Source organism: Cherax quadricarinatus, chromosome 39 (assembly GCF_038502225.1).
Source record: "Cherax quadricarinatus isolate ZL_2023a chromosome 39, ASM3850222v1, whole genome shotgun sequence".
Taxonomy (NCBI): Eukaryota; Metazoa; Arthropoda; class Malacostraca; order Decapoda; family Parastacidae; genus Cherax; species Cherax quadricarinatus.
In genome coordinates, this window is record NC_091330.1 from 19203221 (window position 1) to 19222880 (window position 19660).

Genomic DNA, 19660 nt, shown 5'->3' on the forward strand with positions numbered 1-19660 from the left:
AAAATTAATCCGTTCCACACACCCAAAAATATTAAAATAATTTTTTTTTTCAAATTAAATAAAGATTTACATAATGAATACAATCAAAAATCAAGTACATACATTTAAAAAAATAATAATAACATTACACTTACCTTTACTGAAGACTCCTGCGTGGATGGAAGACAGGAGGAGGGGATAGGAGGAAGGTGTACACTATTGTTTGGAAGGAGAATCTCCTTCCATTATGACTTTAGGTAGCAAGTCCTTATCTGGGGTTACTTCTCTTCTTCTTTTAATGCCACTGGAAACAACTTGAGTCGCTGGACACCTGTCACACAAAATATCTGTCCAGAGAGGTCTTTTTCTGGCGTTTCTTTAAGATTTCCCTGAAGTGGGACACAATACTGTCATTGTACATGTTGCAGATATGACTTGTTTCAGCTTGGTCAGGGTGATACTTTTCAACAAAACTTTGCAACTCATTCCACACTCCACACATGTCCTTAATCACTGAAGAAGGCACCTCATCCACTCCCTCTTCCTCCTCCTCTGAAGCAAGTTCCTCAGCTGTGGTCTGATGCTGTTCCAGTTGAAGCTCTTGCAGTTTGTCAGTGGTTAGCTCTTCCCTCTTGTCCTCCACCAACTCTTCCACATCCCCGTCACTCACTTTATCTACCAAAGGGCTTGCACTAGCTTTCCTTGGGTCTATGATAACTTATTTAGCAGTTGCAAGCACAAAAAACAATGGATTATTATGAAATGTATTGTATGAACCCGCGGGGTGATGGTCACGTGTTGGTAAACAATGGCACACTGAGCGTGAATGGCGTGGGAGACTGGCTTGGTGTGCATGGTGACGGGCGGACGGGTACCGGACAGTCGCCGAAACACGAGTCTTTTCACGAAACTCGAGGCAAAATTTTTCCAAAAAAACTCACCGAAGGTCAAATTTCACCAAAGCCGAGGCTGCCGAAACTCAGGGGTCCACTGTATATGTATACTCAAAAATTCAAGTGGCTTGAAATCAAGCAGGAGAAAGTTGGTAGGCCCACATGTGAGAGCATGGGTCTGTGTGGTCAGTGTGCACCATATAAAAAAAATCCAGCAGCAAGCAGTGCATAATGAGAAAAAAAAAAAATCTTTGACTGTGTTTTTAGACTAAACGGCGACTTTGAGGTTTATTTTCGTATAGTTTTTATGGTTATATTCTCGTTTTCATAGTCATATTTAATAGAATGGAAAACATATTATAGAAATAGAGGTGATTTTGATTGGTTTTACTATGAAAAGAACCTTGAAATGGAGCTCAAAGTAGGGGAAATGTTTGATTTTTGCCAATGTTCAAAAGTAAACAAATGATGTCATTGTCCTAATAAATGACCAACTAGCCGTTCTAATATGCAGTCATGAATGGGTTGATGTTATTTATACAATTATTACAATACTGCAGTAGTCTGCATAACAGTAAATCTTCTATTTTTTGTTTGACAAAAAATTCAAAATAGAAAGCAAGAGTAATATCAGAGGGGCCTGGAGACATGACTGATGAATAAAGAAAATGTTATTTTAGAGCCAGGAATGTCTGCATTGTTCATTCTGGACCCTATTTTGAAATTGGTATATTTTTTAATTTGCGTGAAATTGGCAAAATTGCCAATTTCTGACCACTTTATTGGGTAGTTGAAATTTGTAAATTGGCAGTTTCTTGTACTCAATCGATAGAGCAAATGGAGTTCTAAAGAAATAGTTATGAGTTTGGTGGACTGGAACAATGGAATAAGCCGAAAATTGGGCTCCAAGTGGGCGAAATCGCCAATTCGTAAATATCACCGAGGTCGCTAACTTCGCGAGAGCATAATTCCATCAGTTTTCCAACAAATTTCGTACTTTTGGTGTTATTACCATCAGGAAAAGATTCTCTATCATTTCATAAGAAGGAAAAACTAATTTTTTTTTTCAAATATTTTGTGACACCAGGAGACACCTCAGGATTTTGGGTTTCGACAGTCAAAGGGTTAAACCTTTAATCATACAACAGAAAGCTACTGTGAGAATGATTACAAACTCCTGTGCCAGGCAACACATCCCACTGCTATTTAGGAGCTTGAACCCGCTTAAAGTAAAAAATATCCACTTATATTATTGTGACTACTACATACACAGAACATTATTCTCCAATCTAAACCCTCCCCTTAAACTCCTTCTTGAGAACTACAATAGAACGCACTTGCATAACACAAGACACAAAACACTCTTTGATATCCCTTGTGTCCATCTCTCCCAATGCAAATAATGCAATGCATATAAAGGGCCCTAAGATCTGGATTTCATTACCTGAAAATACAAAAGGGCCCCTGCCTGCACACCAATTTCAAGGCACTACTTAGAACTCACCTCATCTCCCAAAAATAACAACACAAACACTATATACTATCGCGCCACCAACCCAAAATTTGCCAAATTTTATAAGACTATTTCAAAACTAAAATGGTCTCAATCTCATTATGTATAATGTACTAAAATATAATACTGTAACTTGTTATTCAACTACTTGTTAATTTAATTTATTTATTTATTTATTTATTTAAAAATTTGTGCACACATACAGAGGTACAAAAAATACAGAAAAGAGCAGTATGCCAAAGCCACTTATACTATGCATAGCATTACGGGCTGGCTTAAAATTAACTTAAGATGAACTAAGCAATGATGACATCGGTGATAAAACTTTAATGTAAACAGATTACTATAAAGCACAAGTGAGTATTACAAAGACAGGTCATATGGTTGTATGCATTGTTGTACATTCAGTAGAATGGAGTATTCTGTTAGGTAGTGTATTTAAAAAATAATAAAGTTAGATTGGGTTTTAGGTTTAACATTTATGTGATATAATTGTGAGAAACATTTAAGATATACAATTTATAAGGTTCAGTTATTCAGTATTTATTTGGTTTTGGGTGAGTAAGTGATCTTTGAGAAGAGACTTGAATTTATAAACAGGTAGTGTTTCTTTTATATTTACAGGTAATGAGTTCCAGATTTTAGGGCCTTTTATGTGCATTGAGTTTTTGCATAGTGTGAGATGGACACGAGGAACATCAAAGAGTGATCTGTGCCTTGTGTTATGGTCATGTGTTCTGTTGAGGTTGGCAAGGAGATGTTTGAGGGGAGGGTTAATATCAGAGTTAAGTGTTCTATGTATGTAATAGGTGCAGTAATAAGTATGAATGTTTTGTATGGTGAATAGGTTTAGTGTATTGAATATTGGTGGAGTGTGCTGCCTATAGTGAGAATTTGTTATCATTCTAACTGCAGCCTTTTGTTGGGTAATTAGTGGTCTGAGATGGTTACTTGTTGTTGAGCCCCATGCACAAATTCCATAGGTGAGATAGGGGTAAATAAGAGAGTGATATAGGGCCAGGAGGGCTGACTGTGGAGCATAGTACCGTATCTTCGATAGTATGCCTACAGTCTTGGAAATTTTCTTAGAAATTTGTTGTATATGTGTATGAAATTTGAGTCTATTATCAAGGTGGATTCCTAAGAATTTTCCCTCTGTTAGCTTTGTGATAGGTGATCCGTTTATCATTATGTTAAGAGGGACATCTGTAGCTCTGTTACCAAACTGAATGAAGTAGGTTTTGTCAATGTTTAGTGTAAGTTTGTTAGTCCTCATCCAGGTAGATATTTTCTGTAATTCTGTATTTACAGTATTGGCTAGCGTGACTGGGCTCGGGTGGGAGAAGACGTATGTAGTGTCATCTGCAAATAGTGTGGGTTTGAGTAATTGCGAAGCATTTGGTAGGTCATTTATGTATAGGAGAAAGAGAAGAGGGCCAAGGACACTTCCCTGTGGGACACCAACTGTAATTGGTTGTGCAGAAGAGTTTGCCCCATTTGCATACACATATTGGCTTCTGTTGCTGAGGTATGACTTGAGGTAGTTGAGGGAGTGCCCTCTTATACCATAGTGTGACAATTTTACGTGGAGCAAGTCATGGTTAACTGTATCAAAAGCTTTACGTAAGTCAATGAAGATCCCCAGTGGGACTTCTTTTTTCTCTATTGCAGTGTATATATGTTCTAGCATGTGTATAATAGCATCATTAGTATTTTTATTTGGCCTGAATCCAAATTGGCAGGGGTTGAGTATGTTTTGGGAGATAAGGTAGGAGTAGATTCGTTTATGAATTAATTTTTCGAAGATTTTTGTGAGAGGGTGTAAGTTGGATATTGGCCTATAGTTATTCAACTCTGTTTGGTCTCCTCCTTTGTGGATCGGGGTGACCCTTGCTATTTTGAGTACTGTGGGGAAGGTGGAGGATTCAATGGATTTGTTAAAGAGTGTTGCAATGATTGGTGATAGCACTTGTGACACTTTTTTGTATATAAAGGGTGGTAAGGTATTTAAATCTCCTGCCTTGTTTTTTAGCGTGTTGATAATAAGGGAGACTTCGTATGGGTTAGTCGGAGCTAGGAACAGTGTGTTCGGGTAGTTGCCAGTGAGGTAGTCATTTGGTGGGGTATCTGAGCTTGGGATTTTATTGGCAAGGTTTTGTCCTATAGTGGAGAAGAAGTCATTGAGTCTGTTTGCTGTTTCTGTTGGTGGGAGTTGGGGTTCATCTGATTTTGCTAATTTTATTTCGCTATTTCGTGATATCTTTTTTGTTCCTAGAATTTCTGATAGGGTTTTCCAGGTCTTTTTTATATCACCTCGTAAGTTGGATAATCTGTTCTCATAATACAATTTTTTTGCCCTTCTTATCAGGCTGGTTAGGATTGACGAGTAACGTTTTGTTTGGTCTCTGGTTATGTGACCCATTCTGTACTGTTTTTCATATTGGTGTTTTGTATTTATGGATTTGAGAATGCTGGGTGTTAACCAGGGACTGTTCAGTCTCTTAGCTGTCATCTGTTTAGTTTTTTTAGGGCAGTGCTTGTTATAGAGGTATTGGGTCTTTTTTAGAAAATTATTAATACATTCGTCAATATCTGTATAGATTTCTAGCTCAGTGTGCCAGTCAATGTTTGCTACTGCTGTTGTGAAGTTATTAATGGCTGCCTCATTGTGAAGTCTGAAGGTGACTTTAGTAGTGTCTTGGGGTAATTTACCAAGAGTTGTTATGAGAAAAGTAGGGTAGTGGTCTGTGGTATTATCTGTAATTACTGCTAAACCGCTACTACTCCTGTTGATATATTAAAAACAATGTTCAATTCCAACCAAGTATGTTATATATGTCTAGTATTTAGTAGTCTGTAAAGTATTTAGTATTTAGTCTGCCTGAAATGCCTCAGCTTGATAGTGTCACTTTCTTTGCACTTAGCAAATCAATATTGTAATTACACATTGTAAACTATGAATGGAAATAGACTCCTTATAACATGTCAGTCACACATTGTAAACTATGCAAAGAAATAAAAATTTGAATTTGAAAGCCTGTCAAATGGAGGGTTTACTGTAATCTTCTCTTAGTTATAATAATATTATAATATCTTTATTTCTACAAGTACAGTAGAACCTAGGTACTCGAACAGCTCCCTACTCAAACAATTCGGTACTCGAACGCTTTGTTCGATAAAAATTCACTTGGTAGTCGACCATTTGCTTGGCATTCGACCAAAGAAGCATAATCTGCCAGAGCTTTGCTGTAAACTATTTCATGTTTCTTCACATTTTTTGGTGTTTTTTATAATATATGTATAAATAAGTCACCATGGGGCCTACAAAGATTAGTGATAACCAAAAAGAAAATTGGCTGGGAAAAACTTGTTCAATACTTGAACAGCTTTCTGGAACAAATTAAGTTAGAGTACTGAGGTTCCACTGTACATGCATGAGGTATACAGGTTTAGCTTCCATCAATGACATACATGTACTATTATATAGAAAGCCACTTGTTATGCAGAGCATTTTGGGGAAGTTAGGTCAATTTTGTCCTGGGATGCAACCACACCAATCGACTAACACCCAGGTACCCATTTTACTGATGGGTGAAAATGGACAATCAGTGTAAGGAAACATGCCCAATGTTTCTACTCTTGCTGGGAATCAAACCCAGACCTCAGTGTGTGAAGTGAGAGCTTTGCCACCAGGCCACGAGCCACCATAAACACAATTAACACAATAAAGTAAGAGTTCAGTTTTATAAGGGCACAGATATTGTAAAGATTATAAAGAGGACTTACCAAGCCACTATCATAGCCCATGCAGCCAAGTGACGAGTGACATCAGCAGCAAATCTTGCTGAACACAATACTATTACTATTACCACTAAAAACCATTCCAAATAATTTTCGATGCTCTTGAGGTAAATTTCACGGGAGAAGAATATCTGGAAAACTTCTCTGATAAGCATGTATATTGTGATTGGGAGAAGGATACCCATGAAACAGTTCACTGTAACTTGCTTATTTTCAATTTTTTCATTAATGGTTCCATTGCCTGATCCAGAAGCAAGATCATTTTTGGCCTGTGCTTCAAGTATGCGTAAATCTTTAACACTGTAAACAAATGCTGTGAGAATAATGACAAATATGAAATAAATGCCTAAATTAAGAAGGTAAAGAGGCAGAACCTTACGCCACTTGGCATACAAGAGAACCTGTACCAGTGGGTGTTTTATGGCATGTCTGTGCCGGTTGCTTCTACTAATGTCCATTAATGTTTCGGTCTCATTTATACTCCTCTCGTTCTCAATGTCTTCACTGGTTGGAGGCACAAGGAACCGATAATCAAGTTTTAGCCTGTGGTCTTCATTGAGAATATTTTCATTTTCAGAAACATCATCAGTTATTGGACAGTGTACAATGCAGCCATCCATAGCTCTCTCTAGGGTTGCTGGCAGAAGAGAGTCTAGGATGTTGCTGTGGTCATGGGCTACTGTTGTCTGATGAGCACCAAGGAAAGCTCCTCGGGAAAGAAACTCACTCATGGCCTCCTGGTTGTTGAAGGAAGCAGCTACATGCAGTGCAGTCTGACCCATCCACTCCTGGTTCAAGTTCAAGATGACATCATCTTGCATTAGTCGTTGCAAGCACTTTGAATGATTAATCTCAGGAGAAGTGTCCTTTTTTTTATTGCTCTCCATTAGCTTCTGGATAATACTGACAGTGTAATCTTTAAGATCTACAGGTCTGTCATTAATTTTCATGTGATTAATGATAAGGTTGAAAATAGACCAATGACCTCGAGAAGCAGCTCGATGAATAGGGAGTTCATTTGTTACTTCCAATACCCGTGGTTTTGCTCCATAATTAATTAAAACTTCTACTAAGGCTTCATTGCTTATGTTGATGGCATAGAAAAGAAGAGTTTGTTTTCCAAGTCGACAGTTGACTGCAGCATGAGCATCTTTAGGTGACTGATTTCTCAGGAATGCCTTAACATCATCTATATTTTTTCCCATAAATATCATATCCAAGAATTGTGATTTTGCAGGTCTTTTAGGAGGGGGCAGTTGTTCAACATCCTCCAAGACTGCTGGAAGGGCCTGTTTGTTTAGCAGAACCTTTTCAATAGTGCCATCCCCTCCATCTTCCTGGAGAGAAGCTCCTGCATTCACTAGTTTTCTGCAAAGGCTAATGAGACCATTTTTAGAAACTCCATGTTCCTGAGGCAACTTTGATGCAGCTGCTGCCAGCGGTGTGAGGTGTGCATGAGGCTCTAAATCAATGCCTTTTTGGCGTAAAAGTAAATCTGTCAAATCCTGCAAGACTTTTTCTGATTCAGCTCCTCTTGATGTAATGTAAGTCAAGATATGCAGCACACTCTGGCCTTTATCATTACGAGCATTAATGTGGGCTCCAGCATTAATGAGCATCTCAACAAGGTTAGGCTGCGCTTCTGCAACTGCCACCAACAATGGCGTGGCCCCGTCATCATCTGGGGCATCGAGGACCTCTTCAGGTGGGTTTCCATCTAGTAAAGCCTGCAAACACCTGGGGGCATTCTTTTTGACTGCAATGTGTAGTGATGTTTCAACAAGTGCTATCTCTTTATTGTTAGGCCGAGGTCGCCACACACAATTTTTTCCCCATTCATCCAACATTTCCCGCAATTTTCCAACATTGTCATGCTCGAGCAGGCTGATGACTCTCTCTGCTCTCAACTCCTCTTGGGAAGACATGAGAGGAGTCTTTTGGTTCTCCACATCTGCTACCATCACAAGACCTGAAATAAAGTACAATATCTTAGCACCTTGAAACAATTCTGTTTATGTCAAAGTCAAAGTCAAATTTTACTTCCAAGAATTATAGAGCTGATTTCATCTCTGGCCTTACACCTTTTTGTATATTCTAAGGAAAGTCCACTGTTTTGTGAAGCACTTTGAGAAGACTAAAACTACTGCAGTACAGTAGGACCCCCGTATCTGCGGGGGATACGTTCAAAGAACCTGTCGTGGATACCAAAACCATGGATAGTAGCAAACTCTATATATAAGTCCTATACATACCTATTATCACTTTTTTACTCTCTTAGGCTCTTGTATTCATTGTAACTCATCTAATGACCATATATACTGTTATTGCCCTATTAATCTTAAGTTAATGTTAAGTTTGCCCAAAATGCTCTGCATATAAAGGGGCTTTTGGCATGTACACCCAATAATTATATTCCTTTGTATAAACATGTATCATGTCAAAATAAAATATTATTATTATTACTATTACTTTTGCACTTTGGGGCCATTATTATGCAAAATTAAGAGGTATTTTTGGGCCACAGTAAACAGTGGATAACTGAAACCATGGATACCGACTCAGTGGATATGGGGGTTCTACCATACTTACTAATACTTAACTATACTAGTACAAGTAATCAGATAAGGATTATAGCATGTAATTTAAATTTTGTGTGAAAACTCAGCATGAATAGAACTGCAGACACATTCATCCCTTTCAAAACTACAGTTAGAAAACATCTTATCTCCCTGATCCACCCCGACAACTAACTACATGATAACCACCTGGTGGTTCAAAATTACACTCACTCACCCACTGACTATAAACCCAGAAATACTAATCTTAATCTTAAAATAATAAATCCTAACTAGTCATAAGTTTGCCTATGATACTCCATTATAGACACTTTGTATTGTGCCAAAACAAAATCATTCACATTGCTAAACTCACAAATTATGATGTAGTCACTTAGCCTTAATATCATAATCTGTAAGGATTTAATGTTAAGAATTAATCTAAGTCTGCTGGAAATGCCTAGCCATGCTAGGTGTCCTAGTGGCCCCCTCTGTAATTAGTATTTTATAACATGTAAACCACAAAATACCCAAAACCTGTAAACCCCACATTGTAACCATTATAGAGAATAAACTTATAGAGAATAAACTTGAATGAGGAGGCAGTAATCGAATAAGCAACTGGCTTAAGACAGAAATGACATAATAAATGTTTATTATATATATATGTATATGTATTATATAGGTAGTAGGTTGGTAGACAGCAACCACCCAGGGAGGTACTACCGTCCTGCCAAGTGAGTGTAAAACGAAAGCCTGTAATTGTTTTACATGATGGTAGGATTGCTGGTGTCCTTTTTTCTGTCTCATAAACATGCAAGATTTCAGGTACGTCTTGCTACTTCTACTTACACTTAGGTCACACTACACATACATGTACAACACATATATACACACCCCTCTGGGTTTTCTTCTATTTTCTTTCTAGTTCTTATTCTTGTTTATTTCCTCTTATCTCCATGGGGAAGTGGAACAGAATTCTTCCTCCGTAAGCCATGCGTGTTGTAAGAGGCGACTAAAATGCCAGGATCAAGAGGCTAGTAACCTCTTCTCCTGTATATATTACTAAATGTAAAAGGAGAAACTTTCGTTTTTCCTTTTGGGCCACCCTGCCTCGGTGGGATACGGCCGGTGTGTTGAAAGAAGAAGTATATGTATTATATATTACTGTACATACATCAAGTTCAAGACATGTATTTTGACAGTGGGAGGTAGCTTCATTTCAACTTTTTGACAGGTTGCCCCAAATTTTGGTTCCGTTAATTTGCACAGAGTGTTAACTCAGGTTGAATTGTACATTTGGAATACCAAAGAGATATTTAATTGTAGTGTTATGCCTATGTGATCTGCTGAAGATCTCCAGGATTTGTTTTAGCTCAGGGTTAATATTTGCACTGAGTGTTCTGTTATGTATATGAACAGTAGTATGTGTGAATATTTTATACAATAAGGAGATTCAAATCTTTGAAAACTGGGGACTGACTGTTCTAAGGAAAGATTTCTGTTGGGTTATGATTGGTTTTTGATAGTTGGCTGTTGCAGAACCCCATGTGAATAGGCAACAACCTGGAGTTTACCTGGAGAGAGTTCCGGGGGTCAACGCCCCCGCGGCCCGGTCTGTGACCAGGCCTCCTGGTGGATCAGAGCCTGATCAACCAGGCTGTTGCTGCTGGCTGCAAGCAAACCAACGTACGAGCCACAGCCCAGCTGGTCAGGAACCGACTTTAGGTGCTTGTCCAGTGCCAGCTTGAAGACAATTTTTATTTTAGCATGATACATGTTCCTACAAAGAAGTACGTATATCAATTGGGTGTACATGCCAAAAGCCCCTTTACATGCAGAGCATTTCGGGCAAACTTAAGATTAATACCTAGAGTATACCTAGAGAGGGTTTTGGGTGTCAATGCCCCCGCAGCCTGGTCTGTGACCAGGCCTCATGGTGGATCAGAGCCTGATCAACCAGGCTGTTACTGGTGGCTGCACGCAATCCAACGTACAAGCCACAGCCCGGCTGGTCAGGTACCGACTTTAGGTGCTTGTCCAGTGCCTGCTTGAAGACAGCCAGGGGTCTATTGGTAATCCCCCTTATGTATGCTGGGAGGCAGTTGAACAGTCTTGGGCCCCTGACACTTATTGTGTTGTCTCTTAACGTGCTAGTGACACCCCTGCTTTTCATTAGGGGGATGTTGCATCGTCTGCCGAGTCTTTTGCTTTCATAGTGAGTGATTTTTGTGTGCAAGTTCGGTACTAGTCCCTCTAGGATTTTCCAGGTGTATATAATCATGTATCTCTTCCGCCTGCGTTCCAGGGAGTACAGGTTCACGAACTTCAAGCACTCCCAGTAATTGAGGTGTTTTATCTCCGTTATGCGCACCATGAAGGTTCTCTGTACATTTTCTAGGTCAGCAATTTTACCTGCCTTGAAAGGTGCTGTTAGTGTGCAGCAATATTCCAGCCTAGATAGAACAAGCGACCTGAAGAGTGTCATCATGGGCTTGGCATCCCTAGTTTTGAAGGTACTCATTATCCATCCTGTCATTTTTCTAGCAGACGTGATTGATACAATGTTATGGTCTTTGAAGGCGAGATCCTCCGACATGATCACTCCCAGGTCTTTCACGTTGGTTTTTCACTATTTTGTGGCTGGAATTTGTTTTGTACTCTAATGAAGTTTTATTTTCTTCATGTTTACCATATCGGAGTAATTGAATTTTCTCATCGTTGAACTTCATATTATTTTCTGCAGCCCATTGGAAGATTTGGTTGATATCCGCCTGGAGCTTTGCAGTGTCTGCAATGGAAGAAACTGTCATGCAGATTCGGGTGTCATCTGCAAAGGAAGACACGGTGCTGTGGCTGACATTCTTGTCTATGTCAGATATGAGGATGAGAAACAAGATGGGAGCAAGTACTGTGCCTTGCAGAACAGAACTTTTCACCGTAGCTGCCTCAGACTTTACTCTGATGACTACTACTCTTTGTGTTCTGTTTGTGAGGAAATTATAGATCCATCTACTAACTTTTCCTGTTATTCCTTTAGCATGCATTTTGTGTGCTATTATGCCATGGTCACACTTGTCGAAGGCTTTTGCAGAGTCTGTATATGTTACATCTGCATTCTTTTTGTCTTCTAGTGCATCTAGGACCTTGTCATAGTGATCCAGTAGCGACCTGCTCTAAACCCATGTTTCCCTGGGTTGTGTAACTGATGGGTATCTAGATGGGTGGCGATCTTGCTTCTTAGGACCCTTTCAAAGATTTTTATGATATGGGATGTTAGTGCTATTGGTCTGTAGTTCTATGCTATTGCTTTACTGCCACCTTTGTGGAGTGGGGCTATGTCTGTTGTTTTTAGTAACTGTGGGACGACCCCCGTGTTCATGCTCCCTCTCCATAGGATGGTAAAAGCAAGTGATAGGAGCTTCTTGCAGTTCTTGATGAACATAGAGTTCCATGAGTCTGGCCCTGGGACCACAGCCCAGCTGATCAGGTACTGACTTTAGGAGCTTGTCTAGTGCCTGCTTGAAGACAGCCAGGGGTCTGTTGGTAATCCCCCTTATGTATACTGGGAGGCAGCTGAACAGTCTTGGGCCCCTGACACTTATTGTGCTCTCTCCTAAACCCCCAATGAAAAGCAGGGGTGCTAGTGGTACCCCTGCTTTTCATTGGGGGGATGTTGTATTGTTCACCGAGTCTAATAAGGCAATAACGTTGCAATAATTGTACATATGGTCATTAAGTCAGTTACAATGAATACATGAAAAATGAATGTTCTATTAGTTCATGCTATATGGTTTTAATAAGTTTGGTAAAGAAGAATTACAGTTTTGATTATTATTAACAAGGTGGACACAATGGAATGATTAACATTTGAGAGGATTACAGATACTGAGACTAAGTGTATATTGATTATAATGTTTTAACTAAGTTAATAATATTGAGCAAATGCATGTATAGTTTTTACATATGTATTTATGGTGGGCGAGGATAGGTTAAGGAGATAAGGTGTTTTCTAACTGTAGTTTTAAAAATGCTAGCTGAGCCAGTGGTTCTGGAGATTTCTGGCAGAGAGTTCCAGATTTTGGGTCCTTTTATGTACACCGAGTTTTTGAAAAGATTAGCCTGACACAGGGAATGCCACAGAGATTTTTGTGCCTAGTATTGTGTCCATGGGTCCTATTGCAACTGTCAAGAAAGCACTTCAGATCAGGATTTATATTAGAATTAATTGTTCTGTAAATGTAGGTTGCACAGCAGTACGAGTGAATGTTTTGTACAGTTTAGGTCTTTGAAAAGTGAGGATTGGGGGGGGGGGGTTGTCTAGCTGTGGATTGTGTGATCATTCGCACTGCAGCTTTTTGTTGGGTTATTATTGGATTTAGGTGATTTATTATTGTGGAGCCCCAGGCACAAATAGCACAGGTGAGGTAGGGGTAGATCAGCAAATAGTATAGTGTAAGTAGTGCTGTTTGTGGTACATAGCAATGTATCTCTGAAAGGATGCCAACTGTTTTAGATACTTTTTTGTTACGTGTTGGATATGGGTGTTGAATTTGAGGTTGTTGTCAAGGTGTAGACCCAGGAATTTCCCCTCGTTATGTTTAGCAATAAGGATGTTGTTAAGCATAATGTTTAGCTGGACCTCACTTGCTCTACTTCCAAACATAATGTAAAAGGTTATGTCTGTATTCAGTGTAAGTTTACTGGCAGTCATCCAGGTTGCTATTTTTGTGAGCTCTTCATTAACAATAGTATTAAGTGAGGTTAGATTAGGGTGAGAGATGACAAAAGTTGTGTCGTCAGCAAAGAGAACAGGTGCAAGATGATGCAATATACTTGAAAGGTCGTTGATGTATAAAAGGAAAAGCAGGGGACCAAGAACGCTTCCCTCTGGTACACCAGTATCCAGGGGTCTTGTTGAGGAGATTGTGTCCTTGACAGCTGTATAGCCCTTGTGGCTTAGCGCTTCTTTTTGATTATAATAATAATAATTGTGTCCTTGACAGAGATGTACTGCTTTCTATTAGTGAGGTATGACTTGATATATGTAAGTGTGTGGCCTCTTTTACCATAATGATCAAGCCTGAGGAGTAGGATGCTGTGGTCTACTGCATCAATAGCCCTTGTGGCTTAGCGCTTCTTTTTGATTATAATAATAATAATTGTGTCCTTGACAGAGATGTACTGCTTTCTATTAGTGAGGTATGACTTGATATATGTAAGTGCGTGGCCTCTTTTACCATAATGATCAAGCCTGAGGAGTAGGATGCTGTGGTCTACTGCATCAAAAACTTTCTTACAGTCAGTAAAGTCAAGTCAAGTCAAGTTTATTCTCTATAAGGATTACAATGCTGGATTTACAGAATTTGGATATTGTGTGGTTTTAAAATACTAATTACAAAGGGGGCCACTAGAACACCTAGCATGGCTAGGCATTTCGGGCAGACTTAGATTAATTCTTAACTTTAAAATATTACAAATTATGAGGTAAGTTGGTATTATGGCTAAGTGACTAAATACTAGTTTGTGAGTTTAGCAATGTGAATGCTTTTGTTTTCGCACAATACATAGTTTCAGTATTGGAGTATCACAGGCCAACTTATGACTAGTTAGGATTCATTATTTTAAGATTAAGACTGATATTTCTGTGTTTATGGTCAAATGGGTGAGTGAGTATAAGTGTGAACAACCAGGTGGTATTCATTTTTTTAAAGAGCTGTATAAATTAGGTCTAGCATTTTTATTATTGCATCATTTGTGCTTTTGTTTCTCCTGAAGCCAAACTGGGAGGGGTTGAGAATGCTTTGTGATGTTATGAAGGAGTAATGGAAAGTAAACGCAAGTTTGATATTGACCTATAACTGGTTACATCTGTTGGGTCACCACTTTTGTGTATTGGTGTAATCCTTGCTATTTTGAGTGATGTTGGGAGTGTTGGTTTCTAGTGATTTGTTAAAGAGTAATGCAATGGTGGATGACAGGATATGCGCTGCTCATTTGTACAGTAGTGGTGGCACTTGGGTTACATTTCCTGATTTGTTTTTTAGGGTTAATAATCATCATAACCTCAGTGGGCTCTGTTGGTGCAAGACAGAGGGATGTTGGGAAGTTTCCATATAGATAATCATTAGCTCGGGCATTGGTAATTGGAATTTTACTGGAGAGATTTGATCCTATGTTTGAGAAGAAGTCATTTATCTTGTTAACTGTATCAATAGGCTGGAGTTTCAGTTTGTTTGGTTAGTTAGTACAATATTACTAGTTCTGTTTGGTTTATAGGTGCCCAGGATCTGAGAGAGTGTCTTCCAGGTCTTTTTAATATCTCCTCTCGTTTCAGTGAATCTATTAGAATAGTATAGTTGCTTGGACTTTCTGATTAATTTGGTGAGGATTGACGTATAGTGTTTGATAAGTTCTTTAGTTATTGAGCCCCATCTATATTGATTGTCATATTGATGTTTCATATTGATGGAAGTTAGGGTGCTGTTAGTAAGCCATGGGCAACTTAGTCTTTTATTAGTGAGTCTTGACCCCTGCAACCACAAATAGGCGAGTACACACAGGAGAAGAAGAAATGGGAGTCACAAGCTGAAGCTGCAGAAGCCAGGATAAGGGCCCTAGAACATGAGGTAAATAGGATGAAGTGAGTCACAGGGCTATTGCCCAGAGGAGACATAACATCTAAAGCAGGTACACCCCTACCGAATGAGGAGCTCAACCGAAAGGAAGGAGACACGACAGACTTTGCAAAAGCTTTTGACAAGTGTGACCATGGTGTAATAGCACACAAAATGCGGGATAGAGGAATAACGGGAAAAGCTGGTAGATGGATCTACAACTTCCTGAAAAATAGAACACAAAGAGTAATAGTAAACAGAGTAAAGTCCCAAGCAGCCATGGTAAAAAGCTCTGTTCCACAAGGCACAGTACTCTTTCCCATTCTATTCCTCATCCTCATTTCTGACAGATATGTAAGCCATAGCTCCATGTCTTCCTTTGGAGATGACACCCGGATCACCATGGCAGTGACCTCCATCGAAGACACTGCGAGAGCCCAAGCGGACATCAACCAAATCTTCGAATGGGCCATTCAAAACAATATGAAGTTCAACGAGGAGAAATTTCAACTACTCAGATATGGAAAACTTGAAGAAATTAAAAATGTGTCAGGGTATACCACAAATTCTAACCAAATTCTAACCAAGCCCATGATTATTCTCTTCATATCGCTTGTGCTCTCTACGCTGGAATACTGCTGTACACTAACGGCCCCTCAAGGCTGGCAATATTGCAGACCTGGAGAGTGTACAAAGAACTTTCACGGCACACACAAGTGTGATAAGGCACCTAAACTACCGGGAACGGTTGAAGGTCCTTGATCTGTATTCCCTCGAACGCAGGCGAGAGAGATATATGATAATATACACTTGGAAGGTCCTGGAGGGACTGGTACCAAACCTGGACACGACAATCACTCCATATGATAACAGGAGATGCAACATTCCCCTGATGAAAAGCAGGGGTACCACGAGTACACCGACAGACAACACAATAAGTGTCCAGGGCCCAAGACTGTTCAATTGCCTCCCAGCATACATAAGGGGGATTACCAATAGACCCCTGGCTATCTTCAAGAAGGCACTGGACAGGCACCTAAAGTCAGTACCTGACCAACCGGGCTGTAGTTCATACATCAGCTTGCATGCAGCCAGCAGTAACAGCCTGGTTGATCAGACTCTGATCCACCATGAGGCCTGGTCTCAGACCGGGCCATGGGGGTGTTGACCCCTGAAACCCTCTCCAGATAAACTCCAGGTAAACACTAAGGCCCTATCAGCCCATCAAGCAGGGCCGAGGAATGAAGGGAAAGAACAGTTGGGAGCAGGGATAGCAGCAAGGGAGGGGGGAGAAGGCGGAGAGGAGGATAGGTCCCTTGCAGAGGCACGACCATGCCACCAAGAGCTACAGGGAGACACTGGCCATGTACAAATGGAACCCAGGGACACTGTGGGATAGGAAATGGGAGGAGGAGAGGGAGAATTCAGTATTTATTCATGGGCTTCAGGAGAGTGAGGGGAGGACACACAATGAAAGGAAGAAAAACGGGAGACAGAAAATATTATCAAAGAAATAGGCGAGGAGGACATGACTGAGATAGTAAATTTTCAGAGAACAGGGGGGTACTCGAAGGGGAGAAACTGGCTGGTCAAGCTGATTTTCAAGACAGAAATGGTGTGAAACAGGATCCTGCAAGAAAAATCACAGCTGAAGGAATCGTCAACATACAGGAGGGTGTTCCTAGACCAAGACAGAACAAGATCAGAACCACAGCAGCTGAGGGACAGGACACAGAACCCCACAACCAAACACACTATCCCAACGCAAACCACAACCCACACTTACAGTGCCCGTCCTCCCCCCCCTCCACTATGCTGTAGAATCCCACAGCACACTGCCAGGTTTCCCACCCTCACAGACCCCTCAGAACACATTGGTGAAGAGGAAACTGAAGGTATGGTACAAAAACACTGATAGAATAACAAATAAGTGGGAGGAGTGGCATGAAAGGATCAAAGAGGCATCACTTGACGTCATAGCTCTCACGGAAACCAAGCTCACAGGAATAATAACAGATGCCATCTTTCCAATGAGATATCAGATCCTGAGGAAAGACAGAGGGAACAGAGGGGGTGGAGGAGTGGCACTGCTCATCAAAAACCAATGGGATTTTGATGAGCTGGAGAGAGGAGACAGAGGAGAAGCAAGAGACTACATAATAGGAACATTTCAGTCTGGAGGTCCCAAGGTGGTAATTGCAGTGATTGTATAACCCACCCAAGGCAAGAGTATGATGAGAGAAACAGAACGATGGTTGACACATTGGCTGAAGTGGCCAGAAGAGCTCATCCGAGCAGGTCAAAGCTACTGATTGTGGGTGACTCCAATCACAAGGAAACTGACTGGGAGAACCTTTAGCCACATGGGGGTCCAGAAACATGGAGAGCTAAGATGATGGAGGTGATACTGGAAAACCTCATGTACAAACATGTAAGGGACACTGCCTGAGAGAGAGAAGATGAACCGAGAAGACTGGACCTAGTATTCACCTTGAGTAGTGCAGATACTGAGAACATCACATATTAAAGATCCCTCGGGGCCAGTGACCGCTTCGTTCATTCGATCGAAGACCAGGCAGAACTACAAAGGGATCTGGACAGGCCTGGTCCAGCAACTAGCTCCTGGAGTTCAACCCCACCAAGTTCAAAGTCATGAAGACTGGGGAGTATAGTCTAGGGGGCCAGAGACTACATAACTCACTCAAGTTAGGGACTTTGGGGTAAGTATAACACCATGTACATCTCCTGAGGCACACATCAACCAAATAACTGCTGTAGCTTACAGGCACCTAGCAAACCTAAGAACAGCATTCCGACATCTTAATAATCTGAAGATTGAGACACTTATGCAGCATATGGGAATCTTTATTCAGGAAACGTTTCGCCACACAGTGGCTTCATCAGTCCAATACAAAGAGGAAGGCGTAAGGAGAGGAGGAGTATGAGGTAATCAGTCCCTCAGCCTGGAGTCGATGTGTTCAGTCCATCAATCTTAATAATCATTCAGGGCCCTGTATACTGTGCACGTGAGGCCCATACTGGAGTATGCAGCACCAGTTTGGAACCCACACCTATCCAAGCATATAAGGAAACTAGAGAAAGGGCAAAGATTTGCAACTAGACTGGTCCCGGAGCTGGTCCTGGAGTTTACCTGGAGAGGGTTTTGGGGGTCAACGCCCCCGTGGCCCGGTCTGAGACGAGGCCTCATGGTGGATCAGGGTCTGATCAACCAGGCTGTTACTGCTGGCTGCACGCAAGCTGATGTACAAACCACAGCCCGGTTGGTCAGGTACTGAACAGTCTTGGGCCCTGGACACTTATTGTGTTGTCTCAGTGTACTTGTGGCTCCCCTGCTTTTCATCGGGGGAATGTTGCATCTCCTGTCGAGTCTTTTGCTTTCATAGGGAGTGATTTTCGTGTGCAGGTTTGGTACCAATCCCTCCAGGACCTTCCAAGTGTATATTATCATGTATCTCTCTCGACTGTGGAGAGGCTAAGGGAAACTGACCTGATGACACTTGAGATAGGGGGGATATGATAACGACATACAAAATACTGAAGAGGAATCGACAAGGTGGAGAGAGACAGGATGTTCCAGAGATGGGACACAGCAAAAAGGGGTCACAGCTGGAAATTGAAGACTCAGATGAATCACAGGGATGTTAGGAAGTACTTTTTCAGTCACAGATTTGTCGGCAAGTGGAATAGTCCGGGAAGTGATGTAGTGGAGGCAGGATCCATACAAAGCTTTAGGAATAGGTATGATAAAGCTCATGAAGTGGGAAGTGATCTAGTAGTGGCCAGCGAAGAAGCGGGGCCAGGAGCTGTAACTCGACCCCTGCAACCACAACTAGGTGAGTACACACACACACACACACACACACACACACAGACCGTCGAGCCTCGTGGTTGTTCTGGCGTGACGTAGCCTCACAGTCCAGCAACTAAACCATTATAAGCTTCAGTGAGAGAGAGAAAGAGAAAAAGAGAGAGAGGGGTGGGGGCAGGAAATGTGTATCGACCCCTGCAATCACATATTGGGGAGTACATATATATATACACACACACACATCAGGCTGAGGAGGGAAGGCGGGGAGTTCACAAGAAACGACCAAGAGGTATGTGAGGAGCTCAACACAAGATTTAAAGAAGTATTTACAGTGGAGATAGGAAGGACTCCAGGAATTCGGAGCAGGGAGGTACACCAACAAGTGCTGGATGAAATATACACAACCGAGAAGGAGGTGAAGAAGCTGCTATGTGAACTTGATACCTCAAAGGCAGTGGGGCCAGACATCTCTT

General features: G+C 40.9%; 1 protein-coding gene across 7 annotated transcripts in view; it reads right to left on the reverse strand.

Annotated features, from left to right (window-relative positions):
* LOC128696384 (transient receptor potential channel pyrexia) overlaps positions 1-19660 on the reverse strand; it is a 235169-nt gene that overhangs the window by 55514 nt on the left and 159995 nt on the right. For all 7 annotated transcript variants that reach the window (XM_070092480.1, XM_070092479.1, XM_070092482.1 and 4 more), the window contains one exon: positions 6172-8155. In XM_070092480.1, coding sequence (XP_069948581.1) covers positions 6172-8155 — 1984 coding nt within the window. The remainder of the gene's footprint in view (positions 1-6171; positions 8156-19660) is intronic.